We start from the raw sequence: 23,005 nt of genomic DNA on the forward strand, positions 1-23,005 counted from the left end.
GATCAACAAAGATAAGGACCCAATTTGGGATGCTATTTCATATATCTGTCGAGCTGTGCTATCGCTACCGATTACTTGGAATCAATGCTGTTGTGTGTTAGCCATTGCAGTAAGCTAATATAACGATATATTGTGTTTTCGCTGTAAAACACTTAAAAAATCGGAAATATTGTCTGTATTCACAAGATCTTTGTCTTTCATTTTGCTATACACCATATATTTTTCTGAAATGTTTTATGATGAGTAATTAGGTAGTTGACGTTGGTGTCTGTATTTACTCTGGCTACTCCCGTGCTATTTCTGACTGTAGCTATGATGGTAGCATCAATGTAAAACTGATTTATAGCTCAAATATGCACATTTTTCGAACAAAATATAGATTTATTGTGTAACATGTTATAGGACTGTCATCTGAGGAAGTTGTTTCTAGGTTTGTTTGGTTGGATCTTGGTTAGTTAGGTTGGCTTTGTGCATGCTACCTGTGCTGTGAAAAATGTCTGTCCTCTTTTGTATTTGGTGGTGAACTAACATAAATATACGTGGTGTTTTTGCTGTAAAACATTTTAAAAATCGGACACGTTGGCTGGATTAACAAGATGTTTATCTTTCAAATGCTGTATTGGACTTGTTAATGTGTGAAAGTTAAATATTTTTAAAAAATAGATTTTGAATTTCGCGCCCTGCAATTGAGCTGGATGTTGTCATAAGTGTACCGATGTCGGGACAGCCCGCCTAACAGGTTAATCGCGGCTCTGCATCTGTCCTTGTGCTCCTAGACCTTATGTCGCTTTTGACACAATTGATCACCACATTATTTTGGAGGGATTGGAAACCCTAATTGGTCTTGCCTGGTTTAGAGCTTAACTGTCGGAAAGATATCAGTTCGTCTAGGTGGATGGTTTAGGTGGTAAGTTAAATGGTAAGTTTAGGTGATCCTCACGGTTCCGTTTTAGGACCACTATTGTTTTCACTATATATTCTACCTCTAGGTGATGTCATTCGGAACCACAATGTCAATTTTCACTGCTATGCGTACGAGACACAGCTAGCTGTACATTTCGATGAAACATGGTTAACTTTTTATGGCTGCAGGGGCAGTATTGAGTAGCTCTGATTAAGGGTGCCCATTTCAAACGGCCTCGTACTCAATTCTTGCTCGTACAATATGCATATTATTGTTATTATTGGATAGAAAACACTCTCTAGTTTCTATAGCCGTTTGAATTATGTCTCTGAGTGAAACAGAACTCATTCTACAGCACTTTTCCTCCCAGTGAGTGAGATTTCAGAAATCTTGGCCTCTGGTTCCAGGTCAGTTTTAAAGTCCCTGTAAATCCTATGAGGATACAAACACTGCCCACGCCTTCCTCTAGATGTCAGTAAGTGGTGACAATTTGAATGGAGTCGATTGCGCAATCAGGGCCTGTATAAAACGCCAAAGACCGGATGTACCGTTCTTTTGCTCCCTGCGCCTGACGCACGATGGACGTTGGACCTGCTCTTTTTCCAAGCTGTTGTTTAGCCAGTAATATATCGCCGGTCATGTTTTTACTCGTTATAGGTGTTAAAAACATCATAAGGTAGTTAATTTAAACCGTTTTATAGCAATTTATATCCGTTTAGTGCGATTGAGGCATTTCTATGTGATGAACTTTGAAGCACCGGGCACGTTTCGGGGTCCCGGTCGAACGTTAGTGGGCATTTCGACGGACAACAGGACATCTTTCGACCAAAAGAAGATTAGACCCAAGAAAGGATACATTGCCCAAGATTCTGATGGAAGATCACCTCATAGTAAGAAATATTTAAGATGATAAATCGTTGTTCTGTCGAAAAATTTTAAACACATATTCCGCCATTTTCTTTGGTATAGCTTCGCTTGGCGAACCCTGTATTGCACAGTAAGGATAATTTTAGAAATGTAATTCAGCGATTGCATTAAGAACTAATTTGTCTTTCGATAGCTGTCCAACTTATATTTTTTTAGTCAAGTTTATGAATAGTTAATCATGAGACAAGATCACTGTCAAATATGGCGCCCGACATTTTCAGGCTAGTTTTGCTAGTATTGTCATTGTATAACCACGTTTTTTTGTGGCTAAATATGCACATTTTCGAACAAACTCTATATGTATGTTGTAATATGATGTTACAGGAGTGTCATCGGAAGAATTCTGAGAAGGTTAGTGAAAAAATTAATATATTTTGGCGATGATTACGTTATCGCTCTCTTTGGCTTGAATCAATGCTCTGGTAACGTTTGCACATGTGGTATGCTAATATAACGATTTATTGTGTTTTCGCTGTAAAACACTTAGAACATCTGAAATATTGTCTGAATTCACAAGATCTGTGTCTTTCCATTGCTGTGAGCTGTGTATTTTTAAGAAATGTTTTATGATTAGTAATTAGGTAATACACGTTGCTCTGTGTATTTATTCTAGTCGAGTTGTGATGGTGGGTGCAATTGTAAACTAGGATTTATACCTGAAATATGCACATTTTTCTAACAAAACCTATCCTATACAATAAATATGTTATCAGACTGTCATCTGATGAGGTTTTTTCTTGGTTAGTGGCTATCAATATCTTTATTTGGCCGAATTGGTGATAGCTACTGGTGGAGAGAAAAAATGGTGGACAAAGAAAAATGGTGTCTTTTGCTAACGTGGTTAGCTAATAGATTTACATATTTTGTCTTCCCTGTAAAACATTTTAAAAATCTGAAATGGTGGCTTTATTCACAAGATCTGTATCTTTCATTTGGTGTCTTGGACTTGTGATTTAATGATATTTAGATGCTACTATTTAATTGTGACGCTATGCTAGCGATGCTAATCAGTGTGGGGGGGGTGGGGGGATGTTGTCATAGGTGTACCGATATCGGGCTTGCAGCCATAACAGGTTTAAGCCCCAAAATTGCCTACCCTGGAAGCCTGTGTTTCAGACATATGGTAGTCTCGACCAGGGGTGCAAAGGCACTGGAGTGAAGAATCGAATCGCCCTTGCTGTCTCTGCCTGGCAAGTTCCCCTCTCTCCACTGTGCCTCTGAATCTATAAGGGGGGGCTGAATCACTGGCTTACTAGTGCTCTCCCATGCCATCCCAAGGAGGGGTGCGTCACGTCGTGCCAGGCTTTCGATACACTCGACTTGAGTGGGTTGATTTACTGACAAGATCTTCTTGTCCGGTTTAGCGCCCCCTCGGGCTTGTGCAGTGGGGGAGATCTTCGTGGGCTATTCTCAGCCTTGTCTCAAGGTATTAAGTTGGTGGTCTGTTGATATCCCTCTAGTGGTGTGGGGGCTGTGCTTTGGCAAAGTGGGTAGGGTTATATCCTGCCTGGTTGGCTCTGTCTGGGGGTATCCTCGGACCCTGCCACAGTGTCCCCCCCCCCCCCCCGTCTCAGTCTCCAGTATGTGCCAGGGGGCTAGGGTCAGTCTGGTGTAATTCTCATGTCTTATCTGGTGTCCTGTGTGAACTTAAGTATGCTCCCTCTAATTCTCCCATCACTCTCTCTTCCCCCTCCCAGAGGACCTGAGCCCTAGGACCATGCCTCAGGACTACCTGGCCTGACAACTCCTGGCCTGTCCCCGTCCAACCTGGCTGTGCTGCTGATCCAGTTTCTGCTATTTTGCCCGTGGCTATGGAACACTGACTTTTCACCAGACATACTACCTTGTTGTGCTGCTGCTTCAGTTTCAACTGATCTGCCTATGGCTATGGAACCCTGACGTGTTCATCGGATGTGCTTCCTTGTCCCGGACCTGCTGTTTTTGACCCTCTCTCCCGCTCTACTGCACTTACTGTCTCAACCTCTGAATGCTCGGCTATGAAAAGCCAACTGACATTTACTGCTGACCTGTTGCACCCTCTACAACCACTGTGATTATTATTTGACACTGCTGGTCATCTATGAACGTTTGAACATCTTGAAGAACGATCTGGCCTTAAAATGGCCATGTACTCTTATAAATCTCCGCCCGGCACAGCAAGAAGAGTACTGGCTACCCCTCAGAGCCTGGTTCCATTCTAGGTTTCTTCCTAGGTTCCTGCATTTCTAGGGAGTTTTTCCTAGCCACTGAGCCTCTACATCGGCATTGCTTGCGGTTTGGGGTTTTAGGCTGGGTTTCTGTATAAGCACGTTGTGACATCTGCTGATGTAAAAAGGGCTTTATAAATACATTTGATTGATTTGATAGATATTCACCCACAAACCACCAGTGTTCATCAAATCATCTTCATCAAATCCCTTATTCTTCTGTTCTTCCTCGTTTCTATTATAGTCTTCCTCAGTGGTCTATCGGGCAGCATATCAAACCACACAGTCCCACACAGTCTCATGACAAAACTGGAAAAATTCCAGAAAGTTGACAGTTTTCTTCTGTTTACATGTTTTTGTAACATCTGTCTGTACCCACTCACAAACCACCCATGTGCTGATACATTGAGAACATAACCAGGCAATATTGGACTATTGTCACAGCATTGTGTGAGATGACAGCATGGCGCTGGAAGGAATAGCGGTTGTTTTACAGGCTCCTGACTAATTGTGCTATTTTGTGAATTTTACCTACGTGAGAACGCTGTTCATTTGACTACAGCTCAGCGTTCAACACCATAGTGCCCTCCAAGCTCATCACTATTTTATTTAAATATTTAACCTTTATTTTTACCAGGTAGGCTAGTTGAGAACAAGTTCTCATTTACACCTGCGACCTGGCCAAGATAAAGCAAAGCAGTGCAACACAAACAACAACACAGAGTTACACATGGAATAAACAAACATGCAGGCAATAATACAATAGAAAAAGTATATATACAGTGTGTGCAAATGAAATAAATAGGCCAAAGTGGCAAAATAATGACAATATAGCAATTAAACACTGGAGTGATAGATGGGTGTGCAAGTAGAGATTCTGGGGTGCAAAGGAGCAAAATAAATAACAGTATGGGGGAAGAGGTAGTTGAATGGGCTATGTACAGGCGCAGTGATCTGTGAGCTGCTCTGTCAGCTGGTGCCTGAAGTTAGTTAGGGAGATATGGGTCTTCAGCTTCAGTGATTTTTGCAATTCGTTCCAGTCATTGGCAGCAGACAACTGGAAGGAAAGGCGGCCAAAGGAGGAATAGGCTTTGGGGGTGACTAGTGAAATATACCTGCCAGAGCACGTGCTACGGGTGGGTGCTGCTATGGTGATCAGTGAGCTGAGATAAGGCGGGGCTATACCTAGCAAAGACTTATAGATCACCTGGGTTTGGCGATCAATATGAAGCGAGGGCCAGCCAACGAGAGTATACAGGTCGCAGTGGTGGGTAGTTCATGGGGCTTTGGTGACAAAACGGATGGCACTGTGATAGACTGCATCCAATATGCTGAGTAGAGTGTTGGAGGCTATTTTATAAATTACATCGCCGAAGTCAAGGATCGGTAGGATAGTCAGTTTTACGAGGGTATGTTTGGCAGCATGAGTGAAGGATGCTTTGTTGCGAAAAAGGAAGCCGATTCTAGATTTGATTTTGGATTGAAAATGCTTAATTTGAGTCTGGAAGGACAGTTTACAGTCTTACCAGACACCTAGGTATTTGTAATTGTCCACATAGTCTAAGTCAGAACCGTCCAGAGTAATGATGCTGGACGGGCGGCCAGGTGTGGGCAGCGATCGGTTGAAGAGCATGGCGGATAATTTTAGAAAGAGAGGGTCCAGTTTGTCTAGCCCAGCTGATTTGCAGGGGTCCAGATTTTGCAACTTTTTCAGAACATCAGCTATCTGGATTTGGGTGAAGGAGAAATGGGGGGGGGGGGGGGGGTGCAGGGCTGTTGACCGGTGTAGGGGTAGGGGTTTGAATGATGTCTGTGAGTATAACAGAACTCATATGGCAGGCGAAAACCTGAGAAAAATCCAACCAGGAAGTGGGAAATCTGACGTTTGTAGTTTTTCAAGTGATTGCCTGTCCAATATACTGTGTCTATGGGGTCAGATTGCACTTCCTAAGGCTTCCACTAGATGTCAACAGACTTTAGAACTTTGTTTCAGGCTTCTACTATGAAGGGGGAGCGAATAAGAGCTGTTTGAACCAGTGGTCTGGTTGAAAGCCTTTAGTTTAGTGGCCATGAGCACGAGCTCCGTTCCTTTTCATTTCTAAAGACAAAGGAATTGTCTGGTTGGAATATTAGTGAAGATTTATGATAAAAACATCCTAAAGATTGATTCTATACATCGTTTGACATGTTTCTACAAACTGTAATAGAACTTTTTTGACTTTGTCTAGACTTTGTGCTCACGCCTTGTGCATTTTGGATTACTGGACTAAACGCGTGAACAAAAAGGAGGTATTTGGACATTATCGAACAAAACAAACATTTGTTGTCTAACATGGAGACCTGGGAGTGCCATCAGATGAAGATCAAAGGTAAGTGATTAATTTTAACTCTATTTCTGACTTTTGTGACACCTCTCCTTGGTAGGAAAATGGCTGTATGGTTTTCTGTGGCTAGGCGCTGACCTAACATAATCGCAAAGTGTGCTTTCGCCGTAAAGCCTTTTTGAAATCTGACACAGCGGTTGCATTAAGAAGTTTATCTTTAAATGTATGTTAAACACTTGTATCTTAGATCAATGCTTATGATGAATATTTCTGTAATTTGATGTGGCTCTCTGCACTTTCACTGGATGCCAATGTAAACTGAGATTTTTGGATATAAATATGAACTTAATCGAACAAAACATACATGTATTGTGTAACATGAAGTCCTATGAGTGCCATCTGATGAAGATCAAAGGTTAGTGATTCATTTAATTGCTATTTCTGACTTTTGTGAGCCCTCTCCTTGGCTGGAAAATGGCTGTATGGTTTTCTGTGACTAGACGCTGACCTAACATAATCGCATGGTGTGCTTTCGCTGAAAGCCTTTTTGAAAATCGGACACTGTGGTTGGATTTACAAGAAGTTTCTCTTTAAAATGGTGTATAATACTTGTATGTTTGACGAATTTTAATTATGGGATTTGTTGTTTTGAATTTGGCGCCCTGCAATTTCACTGGCTGTTGTCGAGGTGGGACGCCACCGTCCCCACTTGTACCAGAGAGGTTAACTAAATATGCAGGTTTAAAAATATATACTTGTGTATTGATTTTAAGAAAGGCATTGATGTTTATGGTTAGGTACACATTGGCATGCACCGACAGTGCTTTTTTCACGAATGCGCATGTTAAATCATCACCTGTTTTGCGAAGTAGGCCGTGATTCGATGATAAATTAACAGGCACCGCATTGATTATAAGCAACAGAGCACAAGCTAGACAAACTAGTAATAACTACACATGGTTGATGATAACTAGTGATTATATTAAGATTGATTGTTTTTTATAAGATAAGTTTAATACTAGCTAGCAACTTACCTTGGCTCCTTGCTGCACTCGCGTAACAGGTAGTCAGCCTGCCACGCAGTCTCCTCGTGGAGTGCAATGTAACCGGCCATAATCGGCATACAAAAATGCCGATTACCGATTGTTATGAAAACTTGAACTTGGCCCTAATTAAATCGGCCATGCCGATTAATCGGTCGACCTCTAGTTCACATACACCAACAGTCATGAAGATGGCACGAAAACATGTTTTCCTCCTCAGGAGGCTGAAAAGATTGGGCGTGGGCCTTAAGATCCTCAAAAAGTTCTACAGCTGCACCATTGAGAGCATCTTGACTGGCTGCAACACCGCTTGGTATGGCAACTGCTTGGCATCCGACCGCAAGGCGCTACAAGGGGTAGTGTGTACAACCCAGTACATCACTGGGGCCGAGCTCCCTGCCATCCAGGACCTCTATATCAAGCGGGGTCAGAGGCAGTCCCTAAAAATTGTTAAAGACTCCAGCTACCCAAGTCATAGACTGTTCTCTCTACTACCGAACAGCAAGCGATATTGATGCACTAAGTCTGGAACCAACAGGACGCTAAACAGCTTCTACCCCCAAGCAATAAGACTACTAAATAGTTAGTTAAATAGTTAACCAATAGCTACCCAGACTATCTGCATTGACATTTTTTAACAAACTATTTTGACTCATCACATATGCTGCTGTTACTGTTTATTATCTATCCTGTTGCCTAGTCACTTTATCCCTACCTATATGTAGATATCTACCTCAATTACCTTGTATCCCCGTCTACTAGACGTCGCCGGTCTACTAACCACCGGTCCTGGTAACCCATCATGACACACCTGGACTTCATCACACCCTGATTACTTCCCCTTTATCTAGCGCTCCGTTGTATCCCCCATTAGGCAGTGTTTTTCATCTTTAGATGCTATTCCTGGTTTTGTGTTCACTCTGTTCGTTCCTATTAAACTCACCGACTGCAGCTGCTTCCTGACTCCCTGCGTCTCCATTGCAATAGCCAAGTTTTCATTACTCATTGCGTATTTATTCCTTGTGTTACTATTTCTCCTTTTTTTCTCTCTGCATTGCTGGGAAAGGCCCGTAAGTATTTCACTGTTAGTGTACACGCACCTGTTTATGAAGCATAAGACAAATAACACTTGATTTGAGGTTAAAATAGGCTTAATTAAATCACTATGGAATCCTATCACTGGTAGAAGCTAATCTAGGGGATGCTCTGACATATGTCACAATTTAGTGAGGTCTGTCAATGTTATGGTGAATACATTACAGTGTATGGAAATACAAGACTGGCTTTTGTGATTGGTGTTAAAACAACTATATGATAGACATAACCTGGAATGTTCTCTTTACATTATATTGAAATGAAAACAAGCATTATTGGGATGAGCATTTCTCCCTCACTCCCTTCCTCCCGAGTGTCACAGTGGTCTAAGGCACTGCATCTCAGTGCTAGAGGCGTCACTACAGACATCCTGGTTCGAATCCAGGCTGTATCACAACCGTCTGTAATTGGGAGTCTCATAGGGCGGCGCACAATTGGCTCAGCGTCGTCCGTGTTTGGCCGGTGTAGGACGTCATTGTAAATAAGAATTTGTTCTCAACCGACTTGCCAAGTTAAACAAAGGTTAAATAAAAAAAAAATAGAAGTTTGCCCCCCCTTGTTCATTCTCTGTTTCTCTCTCCTTATCTGAAGAGTGATAACAGCGGAAAGTGTATCTCAGTAGGTCAACCCAGAACCTGTTCCTGCAGGATACACACAAACAGCAGTCTACAGAGAGTGGATGTGTATAGGTCAGCCTCCTCAGCCCAGAGAGGAAGATCAATGTGTTTGCTGGAGTGACAGAGAGACGGAGAGAGAAGTAAAGAGCCTAAAATACTCAGAGAAAGAGGGATGGAAGGAGAGAGAGAGAGAGAGGGAGGAAGCAAAAAATGAGAAATAGAAAATAATTGAGGGAATGAGGGAGGGAGGAGAGAGAGAGAATAAGAGACTGAAAGAGTCAGAGATGAAGAGAGACAAAGAGACCATCACCCACCTTTGTCAGTCCTGGTGATGAGGAGATCCTGAGGCTCTAGAACATGCATCTGCTTCACCACCATGGTCCTATCAAACACCTGCACTGGGGGCAGGACCTGGGCGTCTACCAACACAACACAATGCATTGGTCTACTGGTCATTCCCTATGCAGCGCACAGGATCTTACTAACTATTGATGAAAGCACTGACTGATGTCGTTGCTGCAATAATGAAAACATTGCCTGAAATAGTAGGCTGAATGAAATGATTTAGGTCTATTGAACACTAAGAAGTTGTAGCACTGAATGGGGAGAATTGACCGTGCTCCACTCACCTGGGTTTGAAAGAAGTGGATCGACAGCTGAAATATAGGGAAAGTAGAATGTTAAGAGTTGAATTGTACGATTACATCAATGCTGATTGAACCATTGATATTCAAGTGATAATTGAATAATGCATATGACAGCTATAATAAAATAGTCCACGAATTATAAAGCGCATTTCATTCTATAAGCTCAAAGTGTGTGTGATGACCTCACCATCTATCATCATGACCCCTGCTGCTTCCGTGGCGACCAACAGAGACTGACCCCAGGAGTCAGCACACACTGTCTCATAGGAAAACGTACTGCAGAACGACTGGGACTCCCAAGGCTGCAGCACACACACACACACACACACAAAAAGGACATCACAGGATAACCACAAACACGTAGTTACCAGTATATCAACTGGCGTCTACATTATGTTACAATGCATGCTACAACAGAATATATCACAGTTAGTAAATATGTTATTATGGCATGGTGATCCACTAGGCCTCAGTGAGAAAAAAGTAGTGCATGGTAAAGGTTGACAAGGAAACAGGACTCCCGCGGGTCTTGTCCCGGGGGACTATGGTAGGAAAGGGAGTAAAGTTCTAGAGTCATGTTCGGGACAGGATCAACAGTCCACAGGAACGGGCAGTACAGGAATAGTTCAAAACAGATTTTTTGGGGGTGGAAGTATGTCACGTGTGGACTATTTCATAAAAATCAACAACTGTGTAGGCTAGGCCTAATATACACTACATGACCAAAAGTATGTGGACCTCGCTATGTGCACGGGGGCAGTGTCATGCTGAAACAAACTGTTGCCACAAAGTTGGAATGTCACGTTCGTCGTAACATTTAAGTGAGGAGGACCAAGGCGCAGCGTGATAACAATACATTCTTCTTTAATGAAGACGAAAACGAAAACTATACAAACTAATCAAAACAACAAACAGACGAACGTGAAGCTATACAAACAATAAGTGCAGACACAGGTAACTTACACATAGACAATCACCCACAACCTACCTAATGACTATGGCTGCCTAAATATGGCTCCCAATCAGAGACAACGATAGACAGCTGTCTCTAATTGAGAACCAATCTAGGCAACCATAGACTTACATAAACACCTACAATGAACTCTACAAACACCCCCTAGACAATACAAACACCCTAGACGAGACAAAAACACACAAACATCCCCCATGTCACTCCCTGACCTAACTAAAATAACAAAGATAACTAAGGCCAGGGCGTGACATGGAAGCACAGAATCATCTATAATGTTATTGTATGCTGTAGTGATACAATTTCCCTTCACTGGAGCTAAGGGGCCTAGCCCAAACCAAACAGCCCCATTATTCCTCCACCACCAAACTTTACAGTTGGCACAATGGTGAAGCGTGATTTATCACTACTGAGAACGCATTTCCACTGCTCCAGAGTCCAATGGCGGCGAGCTTTACACCACTCCAGCCGATGCTTGGCATTGCGCATGGTGATCTTAGGCTTGTGTGCGGCTGCTTGGCTGACGTTGCTTCCAGAAGCAGTTTGGAACTCTGTAGTGAGTGTTGCAAATGAGGACATGGGTTTCGTGCTTCAGCACTCGGCTGACCCGTTCTGTGAGCTTGTGTGGCCTACCATTTTGTGGCTGAGTCATTGTTGCTCATAGACATTTCCACTTCACAATAACCACACTTACAGTTGACTGGGTTAGCTCTAGCAGGGCAGACATTTGACAAAACTGACTTCTTGGAAAGGTGGCATCCTAGGACGGTGCCACGTTGAAAGTCACTGAGCTCTTCAGTAAGGCTATTCTACTGCCAACGTTTGTCTATGGAGATTGCATGGCTGTTTGCTCAATGTTATACACCTGTCAGCAACGGGTGTAGCTGAAATAGCCAAATCCACTAATTTGATGGCGTGTCCACATACTTTTCTACGTCAGTAGGCTAGATGATGAAGCCTCCAATAGATGAATTGCAACGTCTTGTTGCAGCCAAGGACCCATCACTAACATTAGAGCCAAGGAAAGAGCGGTGTTTTAGCAACATTTTATGGAGTTGTCTTTGACAACGTAGGAACCGAGTTACACGGCTTGTAAAAAAATTGTGCGGTTTAAACAAATAGGCTACCATCCGGAGAGCAGGACAAGCGGGCTGAAGAGACATAGCTGCTCTACTCCCAAAAACTTTACGGTCAAGCCCAACTGTTCACGTTTTCAACTAAACCTGCGGTAAAGAGGGAAATTAAAATAGATTGACTTATGCAGTAGCCTACTGCTGTAAAAAAAATATGTTTTATGTTCATGTTGTTAACGATCCAAGACCAGCTCAGTTAATCCCTACCATTCTGACAATGATCTTAGGGGCATTGGCAAACGCAATGTAAGTCATTTAATTTATGTACCCCTAATTGCACCGAATACGTATGTTTATCCTACAGCTATTGTAAGCAGTAATCATAGCCTATAAACCAGAGTTTTTACACTGTTAGCACTGAGGCGGTGTGCAATAGTAGGAAGACCACTTTATGCAGCTCACCCTGCACTCCAATGTAAATAACATGAGTAAGTCTACCTCTGATGAGCTTCCCAGTAAAGCATCAAAAACAATCAAGCAAATCAGAAAAGTGCTAAAAAATAGCCCATATTAACATATGTAGCCTAAGAAACAAGGCCCATTAAGTCAATAACTTTGTAACAGATGACATTCATATTCTGACATTAGTTTCTATGAAACTCCCTTAGATAATACCGTTGCAATACATGGTTATAACATCTACCGAAAAGACAGAAATGCCAACGGAGGCGGTGTTGCGGTCTATATTCAAAACCACATTCATGTAAAGCTTAGAGACGATCTAATGTTAAATACTGTTGAAATAATATGGCTCATCTACCTCACCTAAAGCCCATTCTTGTGGGAAACTGCTATAGACCCCCAAGTGCAGTCAGTATCTGGATAATATGTCTGAAGTGCTTCATAATGTATGTGATATAAATATTAACTGGCTATCATCAAGCTGCCCACTCAAGAAAAAACTTCAAACTGTAACCAGTACCTGCAACCTGGATCAGGTTGTCAGTCAGCCTACCAGCAACAAACACTGACACTACACATCCAAGTATATCGGAGCAAATTATGAAAGACAAGAACTGTACTTTTGAATTCCGTAAAGTCAGTGTGGAAGAGGTGAAAAAAGTATTGTGGTCTATCAACAATGACAAGCCACCAGGGTCTGACAATCTAGATGGAAAATTACTGAGGGTAATAGCAGACGATATTGACACTCCTATTTACCAAATCTTCAATTTAAGCCTACTAGAGAACGGGTGCCCTCAGGCCTGGAGGGAAACTAAAGTCATTCCGTAATAGAATAGAATAGCCTCCTTTACTGGCTCAAATAGCCGACCAATCAGCCTGTTACCAACCCTTAGTAAACTTCTGGAAAAAATTGTGTTTGACCAGATACAATACTATTTCACAGTAAACAAATCGACAACAGAATTTCAGCATGCTTATAGGGAAGGACACTCAACAAGCACAGCACATACACAAATGACTGATGATTGGCTGAGAGAAATTGATGATAAAATGATTGTGGGGGCTGTCTTGTTAGACTTCAGTGCAGCTTTTGACATTATTGATCATAGTCTGCTGCTGGGAAAACATATGTGTTATGATTTTACACCCCCTGCTATAATGTGGATAAAGAGTTACTTGTCTAACAGAACACAGAGCGTGCTCTTTAATGGAAGCCTGTATAATCAAGTTAGAATCAGGAATTCCCCAGGGTAGCTATTTAGGCCCCTTGCTTTTTCAATTTTTACTAACATGCCACTGACTGAATAAAGCCAGTTTCTATGTATGCGGATGACTCAACACTATACACGTCAGCTACTACAGCGACTGAAATGACTGCAACACTCAACAAAGAGCTGCAGTTAGTTTCAGAGTGGGTGGCAAGGAATAAGTCAGCCCTAAATATTTCTAAAACTAAAAGCATTGTATTTGGAACAAAACACTCACTAAACCTCAATTAAATCTTATAATGTGGAAATTGAGCAAGTTAAGATGACTAAACTGCTTGGAGTAACACTAGATCGTAAACTGTCATGGTCAAAACATATTGACACAGTAGTAGCTAAGATGGGGAGAAGTCTGTCTATAATAAAGCGATGCTCTGCCTTCTTAACAACACTATCAACAAGGCAGGTCCTACAGGCATTGAGCTGCCTGTCTAAACTACTGGCACACAGCTCGGACACCCATCCATACCCCACAAGACATGCCACAAGAGGTCTCTTCACAGTCCCCATGGGATGCACACAGTACTACATAGAGCCATGACTACATGGAACTCTATTCCACATCAAGTAACTGATGCAAGCAGTAAAATTAGATTTTAAAAAAACAGATTAAAAACACACAGCGGGGACTGTGAAGCAACACAAACATACACACACACGATAACATACGGCACTATACATACACATGGATTTAGTACTGTAGATATGTGGTAGTGGTGGAGTAGGGGCCTGAGGGCACACAGTGTGTTGTGAAATCTGTGAATGTATTGTACCGTTTTAAAATTGTATAAACTGCCTTAATTTTGCTGGACCACAGGAAGCTAATGGGGATCCATAATAAATACAAATGTTAATGTGTTGTAAATGTTAAAATGTGGCAGTGCTCAGCTCTAAGCTTCAGAATTATGCCGGTTCTGAGCCGACCATCCTGCTGGGTCTCTGTCCTCATCCTCCAGCTTAATCTATCTACATTCAGGTCATTTAGAATAGGCCTACAGTCAGTGCATTTAACTAAAATAGGGAAGACGATCGCATTTCACAGTCGTAAATTGTATTACGAAATAAAACAATAGCCTACATATTTCTGCACATAAAAATGAGCACTGGACGGGAGTACTTTTTACCAGGAAGGGACAGGAAAGTTCCAGGGTTATAGAACTGTTGCGGGATCAGGACTGGAAAGGAATGAATATTCACTCCCGTGTCAACCTCTAGTGCATGGGGCTGAGTGTGTGTATGTGTGTTGGTCTTCTCACCTCTTTTCTACACAGGCCCGTAGTGACCAGACTGGTGGGGGCATCTCCTCTGACGATGGTCTTCAGCTTTAGTGCCTGGACAACAGAGAGAGAGAGAGAGCGTGAGAGTGTGTGCATGAGATAAAGAGTGTGACTGTGCTACTCTGTATGTTGTCTGTCCCTGTGTGTGTCACCTGTCCTATCCTGACGAACTCGGCCTGTCGTGCCTCCTCCTTCTTGCGGGTGGACTTGGGCGACTCTGGAAGCACGTCACTGAACGAGCGTCTGTTGAGCATGTTCTGGGGAGAGAAGGGAACCTGCACATGGGACGCAAGTGCACACACATACACGGACACACATACGGGCAAACGCATGCACGCACGCACGCACACACACACACAGAAAGAGAGATAGAGAAGCGGGCTTCGGAGTTAGTGGGAAATACAGCAGCATAGCATAGAACTGAGTCATATGAGAAACAATAGACAGGAGTGGGAGGATGAGCAAGGGAAAGGGGGAAAAAAGAGGGGGAGAAAGTAAAGGACTGAAAGAGAGAGAGAGTGAGCGAGAAAGAGTGTATGTGTGTCAGAGAGAGAGGGAGAGAGAAACAGAGAAAAACAAAGAAAGTGGGATGGGGAACAGAGAGAGGGAGGAGAGTCCACCCACAGAATAGGCGCATTGTAGCAGTATCCAGTAGTCCCAGTGTTATGCAGTCTGCAGTGGTTAGAGCCGAGAGAGATAGACAGGGCTGCAGTGGTTCAGAACAGTGAGCAGCTCAATTGGCTGTGGTGCAAACCGTGACCAGAGAGCCTAGATCAGATCAGTGGTTAGAAGCTGGTGCAAAGGGAAATGTACAGAGTACTGTCACTACCTCATATTCCAAACAAGATGCATGAATTAAGGCGCAAACCCGTGGACTATGGAAGTTTGAGGACTATAGAAAAATACCTTGTTTTTAGAAGCAGGAGCAGAACCAGAGGAAAGGAGAGCCCCATACCCTTTTCACACCATCGTGTCAACCTGAACCACGCTGGCACAGATATCTTATTTTACTCACGGTCACCACAGTTCCTGCAACTATAGTGCATAACCAAGCCAGCGGAGGACAACTCAGTTAAGCTCAGCTCGGTTTGGCTCAGTCGTGTGAAAAGGGTAGGGAAGGCGGCTCAACAGGACTAGACCAGGCTGGGTTAGTTAGTGTGTGGCAGAGCTGTACCTTGTGGAGGTCAGGGATGAGGTCCTGGTAGAGGGAACGGATCAGCATGTCCAGGGTTCGCTGGCGCTTCTGGGCAAACGTGGGCGTCTCCAGGGTGGCCTTCTCGCCATTGATCACTGCAGGACAGAGAGAGGGGTTCATTAGGAGAACACACCCACATGTACGTACACACTTATGTGATCACCATAAAAAGACAATGCAAAAGCATCAAAAATTCCAACTCAAACATTCTTTGGTCACATTTAAACGATCAACGTCTTGTAAATGCTTAATGAATGCCTCTATAAAGCCTTTATAATGTCTACATACTGTAGATGTTTTTACTAATAAATCATGTCCTACTATGGTTATGCCGCATGTGGCAAAGCACGAGGAAAGGGCCTTTATAAATGTGACACTTGCTCATGAACGTGACCGATTAGTCACTGCAGTGCATTAGCTCATTGCACACAGTAGAGCTGTAAACAGTCTGTAAACTAAACAGTGTGTGAGAGTAAGTCACTGATCTTACGCTTGACTAACAAAAAGTCCCTGAATTCTTGGTGGTCTGTAAACACTGGTGATGAGGGAAGGGGCGGTCCGAACAGTGGCACACTCTCCTCAGAGAAAATCTTCAATCTGGAACACACAAAGCACTGTTATATTTAACACACACACACACAGGATCTTTAATTTGAGGCAGTGTGCTACAGACGGAAAATAATCCTGCAGCAACAGGAAATGTGAATTATTATGAGGATTACTATTCATCAATATAGGGGTTGATCTATTTTACGTTAGGGCAAATCATGTCTCACATTTTAAAGTGGAAATTACAAACGTTAAGCATTTTTAAACCTTGAATACACTAAGTTTGCATTTTCTGCCGTGCAGGACAATTCTCAAACTAAAGAGTCATCAAATTAAGATCCTACATCTGTATGCATGCAAGTATGCATACACACACACACACACACACACACACACACACAAACACACACACACACCAACGACGTGCCGTGTACCTGAAAAATACTAATGAAAAAGCACCTCCACATACCTGTAACTGTCGTTTTGACTGTTGTATCTAACTAACGCAAAGATATCTTGCAGAGAAAATGAAGGAAATAGCCTGAACACATACAATCTATCAAGCTAGCAGTGATGTGTATGGCTTCGTCCAAAAACAGCCCCCTACCCCCTAGACCCTTACCCTATCCTCTACCCTGTAGGCACTTACCCTATCCTCTACCCCGTAGGCACTTGTGAAGATATGCAATGTTAGATACTTTGGTACACAATAAGCAATATGATGAAAATGCCAACCTAGCTGCCTTTGCTATGGTGCTACTATCATACTGCTTATACCTAATCAATTCTTTCAGATGTACATTAAATTGCCCAGAGAGTACGGGCTAGGCAATATTTCTGGACAGGGCCTACGATTCTGGCTGCTCAAGATCGTAGAAATGTGTACAATGTCAGAGATATTTCCCGCCTGTAAAAAAAGGATACGTGTGAAATGTGATCTGATCATGGAGGGTTTAAATGACGGAGATGTGTCCTCCCCCTCCTGGAACTGGAACACTATGGTGACAATGTCATTCCCAATGTGTCTTTTCCTCTCCACCTGTTGGACAAGAGAGACAGAGAGGCAGACAGAGACAATGAGAAAAGTCATACAATAAAAATACTTGGAACAAACAAGTGAAATAACTCATATCTTATTGATTTAGACTAGACAGTTCATGCATCAATCTCTGGCCTAAAGCATTAATGCCTCTTTTATGAGCATCTAAAATAAAAATTTAGAGCTTCCATTAATTATTATAATCATATTTCTTTGTACATTGTCTATTGCTGGCAGCCCCTATTCACTAAAAAGTCTCATTTTCCAGGAATGTGTAAATGTACTTTGTGAATAAAGTGACTCTGAAGCAGGCAGAGAACACACACAAAAGAAATCAATCAAATGTTCTTATAAAGCACTTTTTACATCAGCAGATGTCACAAATTGCTTATACAGAAACCCAGACTAAAACCCCGGAAAGCAAGCAATGCAGGTGTAGAAGCACGGTGGCTAGGAAAAACTCCCTAGAAAGCAGGAACCTAGGAAGAAACCTAGAGAGGAACCAGGCTCTGAGGGGAGCCAGTCCTCTTCTTGCTGTGCCGGGTGGAGATTATAAGAGTACATGGCCATTAAGGCCAGATCGTTCTTCAAGATGTTTGATCGTTCATAGACGACCAACAGGGTCAAATAATAATCACAGAGGTTAAAGAGGGTGCAACAAGTCGGTACCTCAGGAGTAAATGTCAGTTGGCGTTTCATAACCGAGCACACACAAACACACAGGCTTGCAAAGAGAATGTGTTTGTATTCATTAGCAACTTCGGAATCTGTTTTAGATGGAATCCAATTATGAATGTACCCCTCTATGTCCTTTCATATCTCGCCCACAGATATTGGCTTTTCCTGAGTGGGTTCACACTAACGTCAAACTGTCTTTGTTCTCTTCTGCCTTTTTTCTCCCAGTCACACACACACACACATTCCAGTCTCACACACACACACACACATTCCAGTCACACACACACACACACACACACACACACACACTCCAGTCACACACACACACACACACACACACACACACACACACACACACACACACACACACACACACACACACACACACACACACACACACACTCCAGTCAAACACACACACACACTCCAATCACACACACGTCTGAAACTAGGGGGCTTTTAACAGTAGGTCATAAGGTACAAATGTTGTGGTGTAGAATGTCAATACTTCGCTTTTTGTTTTGTACTGTTTCAATAAAGGTTTGTCTGACTCAGTGGTGTTTAGGTGTGTGTGTGTGTGTGTGTGTTTGCGTGCATGAATGTGTGTTTTCTCTAGAGTGAGTGAATGGAGACTGAAAGATCAAGGACTTGGGAGTATTTCACATTTCCTTGGCATCTCAACAACTCTGACATTGAACAGATAAAAGACTAACTGGCTGTTGTGTCTCTGAAATGACTGTAAAGCATTCGGTATGGTCATAGTTAGTCAGATTGACAAGAGGTTAGCAATGAGAGAGACAGCGAGAGAAGGAAATGACAGAGATAAAGATGAGTCAGGGAGAGAAAGATGGGAGAGGGGGGTGAAAGGGTTATATGGGAGAGAGAGGGATGGGTTAAGGGGAACGAGCGACAGAAAAGAGAGTGACAAGGGCACTAGAACAGACTTCAGCACCCAGCCTCACTCTACTAGAATCAGAAGTCAAATGTATACTGTTTACTGATGATCTGGTGCTTCTGTCTGCAACCAAGGGGGGCCTATAGCAGCACCTAGATGTTCTGGACAGATTCTGTCAGACCTGGGCCCTGACAGTAAATTTCAATAAGACAAAAATAATGGTGTTCCAAAAAAAGGTCCAATTGCCAGGACCACAAATACAAATTACATCTAGACACCGTTGCCCTACAGCACATAAAAAACTATACCTACCTCAGCCTAAACATCAGCACCACAGGTAACTTCCACAAAGCTGTGAACGATCTGAGAGACAAGCCAAGAAGGGCCTTCTATGCCATCAAAAGGAACATAAAATTCGACATCCCAATTAAGATCTGGCTAAAAATACTTGAATCAGTTATAGAACCCATTGCCCTTCATGCATGCTGAGCAGAATTACGCTGATACCTGCTAATTATCAAAATCCAGAAAAGAGCTGTTCAATTCTACAATCACCTAAAAGGAAGCGATTCCCAAACCTTTCATAACAAAGCCATCACCTACAGAGAGATTAACCTAGCAGAGTTGCCTAAGCAAGCTGGTCCTGTGGCTCTGATCACAAACAGAGCCCACAGAGCAACACAATTAGACCCAACCAAATCATGAGAAAACAAAAAGAGAATTATTTGACACATTGGAAAGAATTTACCAAAAAACAGAGACAACTGGGATGGTATTTGGCCCTAAACACAGAGTACACAGTGGCAGAATACCTGACCACCGTGACTTACGCAAAATGAAGGAAAGCTTTGAATATGTACAGAGTCAGAGGCATTGCTATTGAGAGAGGCCGCCATAGTCAGACCTGGATCTCAAGAGAAGACAGGCTATGTGCACACTGCCCACAAAATGAGGTGGAAACTGAGCTGCACTTCCTAACCTCCTGCCAAATGTATGACCATATTAGAGACATAGATTTCTCAGATCCACAAAGAATTCAAAAACAAATCACATTTTGATAAACTCCCATATCTATTGGGTGAAATACCACAGTGTGCCATCACAGCAGCAAGATTGGTGACCTGTTGCCACAAGATAAGGGCAACCAGTGAAGAACAAACACCATTGTAAATACAACCCCTATTTATGTCTATTTATTACCCTTTTGTACTTTAACTATTTGCACGTCGTTATAACACTGTACATAGTCATAATATGACATTTGAAATGTCTCTATTCCTTTGAAACGTTTGAGAGTGTAATGTTTATTGTTCATTTTTGATTGTTTATTTCACTTTTGTTGATGATCTATTTCACTTGCTTTGGCAATGTAAACATATGTTTTCCATGCCAATAAAGTCCTTTGAATTGAATTGAGTAAAAAATATGTATGCACAACTGACCGGCTCTGGAGGTCTGAGATGTAGAGATAGAGACGGGGGTGCTGTCAACATAACAAAGCAAGCACATACACACACACACACACACACACACACACACACACACACACACACACACACACACACACACACACACACACACACACACACACACACACCTGCTGCTTGTTCTCCTTGGAGTAGGGTAGCATGGTGGAGACGTGGAACATCAGCTCATGGCCCTGGTACACTGTGTAGATGGAGTTCATTCCTGTAGTGTCATCTGGAGAGAGAGAGAGAGAAGGGATAGATCAGTGAGAGTATAAAAGGATGGGGGAGAGGGAGGAGTGTGTAGGCAAGAGAAAATATATTTTTTTAAATAGAAAGAGGGAGAGAAAGATCAAAACAGAGAATGTAATTGGAAGACATCTCCATAGTCTGCAATATGATGGAAAAACAAGAATTAATTGCAGAACCCATGGTGTGTGCGCGCTTGTGTGTGTTTGGTGACCAGGTCTTACTTTTGGTATCCAGTCCACCGCGGTAACCCGCCCAGCCCTGCAGAGAGACTGTGTCCCCTAGCAGGTTGAGGAACTTATCGAAGCTCTCGCTTCCTGTTTCTGAAGAAACAGAAGAAAGAGCGGGGTTGAAAGTACTATTCACAGAACATGGATACTTCAAATTGTGTATGTGATACTTACTACCCACAATATTAGTGACTTACCGTTGCTAAACATCTCATCATCTGTGAGCTGTCCATCTTTGGCATACAGGACACCGAACTTGAAGTTAACAGAACCCTAAGAAAATACAGTTTAACTTCTTATGGCTGCAGGGGCAGTATTGAGTAGCTTGGATGAAAGGTGCACAGAGGTGCCCATAGTAAATTGCCTGCTCCTCAGTCCCAGTTGCTAATGTATGCATATTATTATTCATATTGGATAGAAAACACTCTGAAGTTTCTAAAACTGTTTGAATTATGTCTGTGAGTATAACAGAACTCATATGGCAGGCAAAAACCTGAGAAGTTCCACTTCCTGTTTGAATTGTTTCTGAGGTGGCAGATTTTCAACCAAGCTCTCATTGAAATTACAGCGAGATATTGATGAGTTTTCACTTCCTACGACTTCCACTGGATGTCAACAGTCAATAGAACTTTGTCTGATGACTCTAATTTGAAGGGGGGCCGAAGGAGACAGGAATTAGTAATCACGCCACGCATTGAACACGCGCCTTCACATGAGGAGGACCTCCGTTCCACCGCTCTTCTGAAGTCAATCTAATTCTCCGGTTGGAACGTTATTCAAGATGTATGTTAACAACATTCTAAAGATTGATTCAGTACATCGTTTGACATGTTTCTACTGACTGTTACGGAACTTTTGGACATTTCGTCACGTTATAGTGGATGCGCTTTGTGACTTTGGAATTGTTTACCGCTAACGCGCTAACCAAAGTAGCTAATTGGACATAAATAACGGACATTATCGAACAAATCAAGCCTTTATTGTGGACCTGGGATTCCTAGGACTGCATTCTGATGAAGTTCATCAAAGGTAAGGAAACATTTATTATGTATTTTCTGGTTTCTGTTGACCCCAACATGGCGGCTAATTTGGCTATTGTTCTGAGCTCCGTCTCAGATTATTGCATGATTCGCTTTTTCCGTAAAGTTTTTTTGAAATCTGACACAGCGGTTGCATTAAGGAGAGGTATATCTATAATTCCATGGTTATAACTTGTATTATCATCTCCATTTATGATGAGTATTTCTGTTGAAACGATGTGGCTATGCAAAATCATTTGATGTTTTTGGAACTAGTGAATGTAATACGCCAATGTAAACTCAGATTTTTTGTTATAAATATGAACTTTATCAAACAAAACATGCATGTATTGTGTAACATGAAGTCCTATGAGTGTCATCTGATGAAGATAATCAAAGGTTAGTGATTAATTTTATCTCTATTTCTGCTTTTTGTGAAAGCTATCTTTTGCTGGAAAAATGTCTGTGCTTATTGGGGTTTGGTGGTGACCTAACATAATCGTTTGTAGTGCTTTCGCTGAAAAGCATATTTGAAATCGGACACTTTGGTGGGATTAACAACAAGATTACCTTAAAAATGATATAAGACACATGTACAGTGGGGCAAAAAAGTATTTAGTCAGCCACCAATTGTGCAAGTTCTCCCACTTAAAATGAGAGAGGCCTGTAATTTTCATCATAGGTACACTTCAACTATCACAGACAAAATGAGAAAAGAAAATCCAGAAAATCACATTGTAGGATTTTTTATGAATTTACTTGCAAATTATGGTGGAAAATAAGTATTTGGTCACCTACAAACAAGCAAGATTTCTGTCTCTCACAGACCTGTAACTTCTTCTTTAAGAGGCTCCTCTGTCCTCCAATCGTT

General features: G+C 42.2%; 1 protein-coding gene across 1 annotated transcript in view; it reads right to left on the reverse strand.

Annotated features, from left to right (window-relative positions):
* The window catches only part of LOC120021788 (GTPase-activating Rap/Ran-GAP domain-like protein 3), a 55,962-nt gene that overhangs the window by 22,760 nt on the left and 10,197 nt on the right, over window positions 1-23,005 (reverse strand). The window contains exons 6-17 of the mRNA XM_038965639.1: window positions 21,313-21,388; window positions 21,110-21,208; window positions 20,768-20,871; window positions 17,483-17,597; window positions 17,028-17,073; window positions 16,500-16,606; window positions 15,989-16,104; window positions 14,967-15,071; window positions 14,794-14,868; window positions 9,952-10,066; window positions 9,747-9,773; window positions 9,432-9,536 (exon numbers count right to left, since the gene is read on the reverse strand). Of these exons, the coding sequence (XP_038821567.1) occupies window positions 9,432-9,536; window positions 9,747-9,773; window positions 9,952-10,066; window positions 14,794-14,868; window positions 14,967-15,071; window positions 15,989-16,104; window positions 16,500-16,606; window positions 17,028-17,073; window positions 17,483-17,597; window positions 20,768-20,871; window positions 21,110-21,208; window positions 21,313-21,388 (1,090 nt within the window). The remainder of the gene's footprint in view (window positions 1-9,431; window positions 9,537-9,746; window positions 9,774-9,951; window positions 10,067-14,793; window positions 14,869-14,966; window positions 15,072-15,988; window positions 16,105-16,499; window positions 16,607-17,027; window positions 17,074-17,482; window positions 17,598-20,767; window positions 20,872-21,109; window positions 21,209-21,312; window positions 21,389-23,005) is intronic.

Source organism: Salvelinus namaycush, chromosome 26 (assembly GCF_016432855.1).
Source record: "Salvelinus namaycush isolate Seneca chromosome 26, SaNama_1.0, whole genome shotgun sequence".
NCBI classification, from domain to species: domain Eukaryota; kingdom Metazoa; phylum Chordata; class Actinopteri; order Salmoniformes; family Salmonidae; genus Salvelinus; species Salvelinus namaycush.